Source organism: Palaemon carinicauda, chromosome 21, assembly GCF_036898095.1.
Source record: "Palaemon carinicauda isolate YSFRI2023 chromosome 21, ASM3689809v2, whole genome shotgun sequence".
NCBI classification, from domain to species: Eukaryota; Metazoa; Arthropoda; class Malacostraca; order Decapoda; family Palaemonidae; genus Palaemon; species Palaemon carinicauda.
This window is the reverse complement of record NC_090745.1, coordinates 102,894,211-102,903,560: the sequence shown is the minus strand read 5'-3', so window position 1 is coordinate 102,903,560 and position 9,350 is coordinate 102,894,211. Positions and strand designations below refer to the sequence as shown.

The 9,350-nt window shown below is 34.1% G+C and overlaps 1 protein-coding gene across 1 annotated transcript; it reads left to right on the top strand.

The window, feature by feature from the left end:
* Positions 1 to 411: 411 nt before the first annotated feature.
* LOC137614730 (oplophorus-luciferin 2-monooxygenase non-catalytic subunit-like) lies at positions 412 to 5,161 on the top strand. The gene is made up of 5 exons (XM_068344402.1): positions 412 to 451; positions 794 to 1,486; positions 1,895 to 2,050; positions 3,662 to 3,763; positions 4,936 to 5,161. The coding sequence occupies exons 2-5, from the start codon at positions 826 to 828 to the stop codon at positions 5,076 to 5,078; spliced, it is 1,062 nt and encodes a 353-aa protein (XP_068200503.1). The 5' UTR covers positions 412 to 451; positions 794 to 825; the 3' UTR covers positions 5,079 to 5,161.
* The last annotated feature ends 4,189 nt before the right edge of the window (positions 5,162 to 9,350 follow it).

The window sequence follows — 9,350 nt, the reverse complement described above, 5'->3', positions numbered from 1 at the left end:
TTATGGATAGTAATTGCCACTATCCAATGTACCAACCTAATAATAAATATTCTAATCATACTTAACCAAATAACTTCTCAATTAGATTAAAGGTAATACTGACATAATAGCGACGAATGCTTCGAATCGCTTATTCAGTTTGTGAATAATTCCCACGTCAGATGGGATTAAAGGAAGATATAACATGAAATTGTCCATGTGGTTTCGTTCCCAATGATATCTAGCTATCTGTTGCCATGTTTCTTATCACCAAATTCTTTTCAAGATTATTTGTATAAGAAATAGTTTATCTTATCTCAAGACAAATAATAATACTTCATATTCATTATCGATAGGAAAAAAAAAAACAAGCGTAAATGATACAAAATTTGACAGGTAATTCAAGACCTTCATTCCTACCTAGATATCACTTACTGCTCAACTCGCGTCCCCTTTGGAAGGCTTACGGGTCGTGAGTTATCATTTAATATTTATCTATCTATGCCTTGTAGTATCAACATCAAACATTCCTAGGAATTTTTATCATTAGTTCTTTCTCTTTGAAATTAATATACTTTATACCTTACTTTTCTTGGCCCTCAATCAGATCTGAAAGATATTATTAGATGTTTAAGGTTTAAGCCCTTTTAACTTCTAGTAGTTGTAGAATCACTGAAAGTTAAAGTGAATTTTTTCCACCATCCTACTTGGAAATATTAAAAAAAAAAAAAAAATTGAGAATCCCGAAAGACAGTAGATATTTAGGCTTCAAATGTTGTAAAAAAAAATAATTAGGTCTCTTCAAATGTTGCAGGTTTCAAAGAACCCTCCTCTTATCGAGACAAAATGTATCGAAAGCTAATAGCCTTGCTGTGGCCGATCACATTAGCAAGTGAACTTATTGCGGGACAAAATGCCAGCAATACCCTTACCTCCAGCACAATTCCTTCAACAACAACAGAACCAGTCTATGATTGCCCCGCTGCCGAAGAAATATCGCCCTGTGTATGTCATCTCCTCGGGAAAAATCAAATGGAAATGGACTGTTCCTACGTTCAAAATGGAGACGAACTCGGGAGAGTTTTCAGCACAGAGTTCGAACTATCCGATTTTGTTCGACTGATAATAGCCGGAAACTACAACCTAACAACCCTCAGAGAGGGAGATCTAGGAGTGTCTTCATTCAAAGAAATATATATAATGAATGGAAACCTCGTTGAAATAGAAGACCTGGCTCTGGTAGGTAGTACAGATACACTAGAATACTTAGATCTGTACAACAACCACCTTCAGACAATGCCAGCAATTTCAACTTTCAGCCGTCTGTCTGGAGTTAATCTATGTGGGAACTACATTACGGAATTTCCTGCACTAAATTCTATGACATTGAAGAATCTTGATTTCATTGAAAATCCACTGGTATCTCTTCCATCTGATGCATTCCAGGGTCTTCCAGCGGTAGAATATGTCTTTCTTGACCGTTGCAACCTGGAAGAAATAGCTTCAGGCGAGTGTAGACATGGTTTCCTTCTTTTGGAGAGCTGACAGACTTTCAAGTTAATTCAAGGGAATATGCAAAAGAGATGTTAATATCTCCTTTTCATCGGAATGTTGGTTGGAAATTCGTCTCAAAGCGTATCCATTATCTGCTACCCATTCTTTTGAGTAACTTTCATGTGAAATGAAAAGTGATTTTAAGTAGAATAGTCACCTTATTTATCCTAACTGAGCCCTGCTTGTAACAAAACACTTTAGCTCATCATATATTCCTTATTAGAATCAGTTACATATCTCAAACAAATTTCTAAGTTCGAGTTTAATAAAAAAATAATGACGAAAGTAACGAAAGTTTTAGTTTTCACATATTGAAAAAGCAGCATTATTTACAAATATAATTTACGACTTTTTCTTCCAGGAACGTTTGCAAATAATCAAAAGCTTTCCTACTTGAGTTTGGATGGGAACAATTTGAAGTCTCTTCCACTTGATGCCATTCAGCTTAGTGGAATGACAAGCTACTTATTTCTTCAAAACAATCAACTCGGCCAGTTAGCTTCTGGTTCGATTTCAGGTTAGTGACACATTTCAAAATCAGTTATATTTCCGTTTACTTTGTCAGAGTAGCTTGAAGCTCGTGACTGACGTTTCAGTATCATATTTTAGGGAACACATATTCTAGGGTACTCTCACATTATTTCACTGACTATAACTAACTTTTACATATTATTTGACTGACTATAAATCTCACATACTATAACTCACATATTTGACTCACAGTAACTAACTCATATTATTTAACTCACTATAACTCTCATATTATTTGACTAACGGTAACTAATTCTCACATATTATTTGACTGACTATAACTCTAACATGTCATTTGATTGACTATATTTCTAACATGTCATTTGATTGACTATATTTCTAACATGTCATTTGATTGACTATAGTTAACTGGCATATTATTTGTCTGACTATAACTAACTCTCACATATGATTTAACTAACTACAACTCTCACATATTATTTGACTGACTATAACTCTCATATTATTTGACTGTCTTTAACTAACTCTCACATATTATTTGACTGACTATAACTAACTCTCACATATTATTTGATTGACTATAACTCTCATATGATTTAACTGACAGTAACTAACTCTCACATATTATTTGACTGACTATACCTCTCACATATTTGACTGACAGTAACTAACTCTCTCATATTATTTGACTAACTATAACTCTCACATATTATTTGACTGACTATAACTCTCACATATTATCTGACTGACTATAACTCTCTCATATTATTTGACTAACTATAACTAACTCACATAATATTTGACTGACAACACTCACATATCATTTGACTGACTATAATTATCACATATTATCTGACTGATAGTAACTAACTCTCACATATTATCTGACTGATAGTAACTAACTCTCACATATTTGACTGACTATAACTAACTCTCACATATTTGACTGACTATAACTAACTCTCACAAATTATTTGACTGACTATAACTCTCACATATTATTTGACTGTCTTTAACTAACTCTCACATATTATTTAACTCACTATAACTCTCTCATATCATTTAACTAACTATAACTAACTCTCACATATCATTTGACTGACTATAATTATCACATATTATCTGACTGATAGTAACTAACTCTCACATATTATCTGACTGATAGTAACTAACTCTCACATATTTGACTGACTATAACTAACTCTCACATATTTGACTGACTATAACTAACTCTCACAAATTATTTGACTGACTATAACTCTCACATATTATTTGACTGTCTTTAACTAACTCTCACATATTATTTAACTCACTATAACTCTCTCATATCATTTAACTAACTATAACTAACTCACATATTATTTGACTGACTATAACTAAGATTAATCTTTCTTGGATTTTACAAAACTAACAAATAAAAAACTAATGTAAATATCCAAACCACAAATAGCATTTGAAATATAATTACAAACCAAACTGAATTTCCTCGTACAAATGTCACTGCTCTGTACAAAAAAGAAAAAAAAGAAAAAAAAGTACTTATGTCCCCATTCCCGGATCATCAGCATAATCATTTTCATGCAATTAAACCCAACTCTTATTTTTACATATCCAATAATCACTTTTTTAATATCAGGTGTCACAGGCAGTATTTACATGAATGGAAACTCACTGACGGAATTAAACGAACACGTATTTCGGCCAATGCTCGAAAACAACGCCGATGTTTACCTAGCAGGTGAGAACTTACCTGTATTATGATTAAAATTTTGTCAACGAATTGTTCAGCTGATGCTCTCAGATTTGTAATGAAATACTTTATATAACAAATAAATTAACTTTTAAATATACACACAATTTACGTGGGTGTCGGAGTTTAAAAAAGAAAAGATTCGTCTTGCGTGCGTAATTTCATCGTCTAACCACTTTTCTCACATTTCAATTTTATTCAATTTTTCGTTTGGCTCACATTTATCTGTCATCTGGTACAAAAAAAAAACACCTACGATTAAAACAAAATCATGTGGTGATAAGTTGGAAATATAAGATGAACCAAAATCAGACTTCTCGATATGATTAAGTTTTATTCAAAATTTAAGGTCATCTAAGACGTCGATGTCAAAATAACAATTTTAATCTATCAGTTTTTAAGTTAACTCTATTTCAATAAACTTTGACACAGTCAACAATATTGAAAGGATCTGCTAACTTAAAAAAGCAATTACCACCCTTTATAGTTTATATTTTTAATCATAATCTAGAGTTTCACTCAGTTCTCAGATAATGTATATCAATGTGCATAAATTCAAATAAACGAAGTGTTCGTATCCCTAGAAAGATTAGATGACTGATATTTGTCCAATTGTTTAAAACAGCACGAAGCCAAAGAACAGGGAATAACAAAATAAACTTTCACTGAACTTGGATGATTAACATTAGCCCAATTGTTTAAGAGCACCAATCCCCCCAAAAAAGAAGGGATCGTATCCTTAGAAAGATTAGATGATTTACATTTGTCCAATTGTGCTTAAAAGAGCACCAATCCAAAAATCACGGAATAACAAAATAGTCCTCTACTGAACTTAGATGATTAACACTTGCCCAATTGTTTAAAAGAGCACCCCCCCCCCCCAAAAAAAAACAGGGATCGTATCCGTAGAAAGATTAGATTATTGCCATTTGTCCAATTGTGTTTATAAGAGCACCAATCCAAAAATCACGGTATAACAAAATAGTCTTTTACTGAACTTAGATGATTAACATTTGCCCAATTGTTTAAAAGAGCACCAATCCAAAAAAAGGAAAAAAAAAACCGGGATCATATCTTTAGAAAGATTAGAAGATTGACATTTGTCCAATTGTGTTTAAAAGAGCACCAATTAACCAAATAAACGTTCACTGAACTCTAAGATAATCCCTTCGGGTGTGGGTGCGACATCGCTTGGCTGATCCTCAACCAAACGCTGCTGGACGGCTTGGCTGATTCGCCGAGTTGTCAGGATGGAACATTCTTCGTTGATTTGGATCCAGCTTATTACGAAGCCATGTGTTGACGTATGAATCCAGGAATAACATACGATGAGTAGCTCTCTCTCTCTCTCTCTCTCTCTCTCTCTCTCTCTCTCTCTCTCTCTCTCTCTCTCTCTCTCTCTCTCTCTCTCTCTCTCATAACATAGAATACAAATTCCGATATTTATTCTAATGCAGTTACTGAATCCATAATTTGATAACTTGTTGAGGCAGTGAATGTTCAGCTTTGAAAACAATCTCGTCGACATATTTCAAGAAAAATATATTTTCTAAAAAGTATAACCCATTTAGGAAAAATAAATTACTGCTCTGTCCAAGATGATTTTTTTGTCCTTAGTCAAAATACCTTAGAAAATATATCATGGAGAGAGAGAGAGAGAGAGAGAGAGAGAGAGAGAGAGAGAGAGAGAGAGTGTGTCACTATGGAAGCACGAGTTGATCCTAGAAGAGGTGAGCTATGTGATGTTTAGACCTCTTAAAAAGGATAAGAAACATTTTTTTTTTGTAATAATGAGGTTTGAAAGTAGAGTACAATGAAAAAAAATAGAAAGTTTGTAGAAATCAATTGTATTTGCATCCCATTCATCATCTAATAACAATGAAAGTTAGAAAATTGTAAATATGCATAAATGACAACTGGGTTGAAGAACAGAGTAGTCATAATGGGGAAACCAATGGAAATATAACGGGTAAGAGAACAGCAGAAAAGCCATAAAATCATGGATAAGGACATAGATGAAAACCTGGGGCAGAGATTTTGGCCAGAAAGAGTGCAAGACAGAAGAGAGTTTGGATAACTTACTTCAAAGCAACCTCAATTATATCAACCTTTTTTGGAAGGTCAATTTAGTTAAGATGGACGAAATGGATTAGTGGTGCGTTAGGCTACCGTTTGCTAGACCTGTGGATCGCTGTGACCCTACCAGTCTATTTAACTGTACCTGGGTACCGTCTCATAAATTTAAGAAACCGGATAACTGTACTCTTCAGGCACCAATCTCTACCAGTTGGAAATAAACGACTTAAATTTCCCAAATTTTATCCCCGTTTTATATCAATTTCTTTAGACGAAAACACTGTATGTCTAAATCCAGTAATAATAATAATAATAATAATAATAATAATAATAATAATAATAATAATAATAATCTTATCCTTTCAATATATTAACACAAAAGTCGAATATCACCTGGCTAATAATCAATTTCAAAAACTTCAAAACCCTCTCATCTGAGTCTGATGATACTGTAGACTAGAAGAACAATCTTAAATATAGAAGGTATATATAAGTTTACACTAAAAAAGCAACCTTAACAGAGGCAGAGATAAATCATGGGTTTGAAGGCGGAACTGAAGATACCTTAAATTTAGCAGGACGTATTTATCATATCTATCTTGGCTAAAAACAAAACAAGACTGTCACTGTTTATCAGACCATTCGTTTCGCATTTCATCCAACACGCAAAACATCCTTATCACTGAGCCGGTGATAAACGAGCCAACTACAATCCAACAGATGCAGTATTTTACACGTTTATCAAACGGCATTTATCTCCAAATTGCTCAAAGGTCCGTTTGAATTCGTTATTTTCTATAACCTTATCAGTTGGTTTATCACATATATTTTCCCATACTTTTTCATTACGGCTTATAATTTGTCTTAGGCTAGTGTGTGCTTCCAAAATAGGTTGGACTGTCAAAAGAAATCTAAGATTGTTTTCTATAATTGTGTTTCATTCATTTCTCGTTCAAATGTAGTTTCGTATATTTACCTCCCTATCAGTAATCTCACCTTCTCTCTCTCTCTCTCTCTCTCTCTCTCTCTCTCTCTCTCTCTCTCTCTCAGTAAACAATAACCAAAATATCCAATTTCTGATTTGTTTAATCAAAGTAGTATTTTCCAATGTATTTCCCAATGAAAACCATAAAATAAACAATAGTTTTACCACTAGAATAATTTGGGTCAATGACATCTATCAAATATTCATTTCATGAGGACACATTGTTTAAGCAATATTGGAACATTTGATTTTTTTTGGCATCGCAGCAACAATGATTTTCAACAGTAAAAATAAAATCACTCGATTTTTGAAAACTTGTTCCAACAATGGAGAGAGAGAGAGAGAGAGAGAGAGAGAGAGAGAGAGAGAGAGAGAGAGAGAGAGAGAGAGAGAGAGAGAGAGAGAACGAACTTTAACTAGGGGAATTCTAGCATATTGGTTTGGCGGTTTTTCACAGCTGTAGCGTGCTTGTTTCTCTTGTTGGGTGCTGCAGAGCTTTTGTTGCTGTTATTTCCAAAAGGATAAATATCTTAAAATGAATAAATTATTTCTGGTGTTGAAATTGCTTCGGCCCTCAACTTCCTTTTTTGATGAGGTAAGGAAAGTAGTTTAATGTAAAACAAAGGGATACTATGAAAAGGAATAACACCGTAGTTGAGACAACTAAGCTTCCAGAAGATAATACAGAGATACATTTGCAATGAAATGTAGGAATCGATTTGCAGTCTTGGAGACTCAAGAGACGAAGAATTAATGAAGAATGATGTGAAATTAAGAAAATATGTCAGTTGGTATCGAAGTTTCGGGACATGCAGCTACATGGAGAAAGCCATGGATATCAAATGATACTATAAAAAAGGAGACAAGGACAGAAATTGATTGTTGAAAGTTTCCAAAGTAGTAATGAAAACTACAAGTTAGAGTATGCCAAGTATTCCAGTATCGATAGTGAGGTCAAAATCAAAGCCAGGAATGACTGCAGAGAATATTTAGACAGGAAAGCAGATGAAGCTGACAAAGCCATGAATTCAGGGAGTGGCTATGTTGTGAGACTCGCTCATAGAATTATTAATGAAATATCTACGGGGCAAAGATGAAGAAGTATATACCAATACAAAAGATAGAAGGATCTGTTACAACAACACAGGTTAAAGAAAGACAAAGATGGATGGAACACTTTAGTGAGGTCATGAATAGAAGATATTAGGGGAATAACTTCATTGATATACCTGAAGCTGATGAAGACCTTGATGTGCCCATGAATGAATTCAGTGTGTTTGAAGTCGAAGCTATCATTATAAAACGCAGTGGATGGAAAGCTCCTGTTACTGTGGAATAACAGCTGAGATGATACAGGGTGAAAATGAAGTGTCTCCCATAATGCTTACAAGATTATTTTGTACAATGTGGCTTGGAGAAGCAAAACCTGTTGGTGAAAATGGCAAAAAGGAGACCTGACTGATTGAAATAATTACAGAGGTATCACACTTACGTCAGTTGTCATGAAAATATATAGTATGCTCATTCTAAAGAGGCTAGAGAGAAAGATTGATAAAAAGCTGAGAGATGAACAAGCAGGATTTAGAGGGTAGAAGTTGCACTGACCAAATTTTACTTTTGAGACATGTACAGTAATGCGTAGAATATAGAAATCCACTTTTGATGGCATTTGTGGACTATGAAAAATCCTTTGATTGTGTGCACCGTCCATTTTGTGTAGAGTCCAGCTTTATTATGGAATTCCTCCTAAATATGTAAATTTGATTAGGTCTGTTCATGAGCATAGTAGGCGCAAAGTTAATGTTAGTGGAGTCCTATAAAATGAATTTCCAGTGAACAGCGGAGTACTCCTAGGGAATGTATTGTTACCTATGTTGTTTTTCCTCCTCATGGATTCTGTAATGTGTAAAACAGTTGGAGATGGTGGAGAAAGAGTGGACTGGACTGGTAATAGGAAATTACTTGACTTAAGAGTATGCTGATAATGCTGTTCTCATTAGTAGAACACCACAAGATTGTCAATGCTTGGTAACCACAATGCATGAAATATCACACGAAGTTGAGCTGAAGATAAATAGGAGACAGATGATGGAAACATTTCAGTATAAAGGAACTATGACCCAATACAGGGTCTTTAAATTTAGAGTTAAGTGAAAGATTGAAAAAATAAAACCAGACAATGGCTAGGTTAAGTAAAATTTGGAAATCAAATCGCCTGAAATTACATATACAAATCTGGCAATATATATGTTTAGTGAAAAATGTGATACTTTATGGACATGAGTCGTGGTATGACAATGAAACAATCTCCAACAGATTAAGTAGATTTGAGAACAAACCCCTTGGAAAAATATTGGGAGGTAAATGGCAGGACAGGATTGGAAACGAAACTATAAGAAAGAAAGAAAATGGTTTGGGTATGCTCTTCGTACACTCCCTAAGAGAGATTAGATAACCAAACGTTTGACCAGGCTCCACAAGGCACTAGAAGAATTGTAAGATTCAGGCCTACTT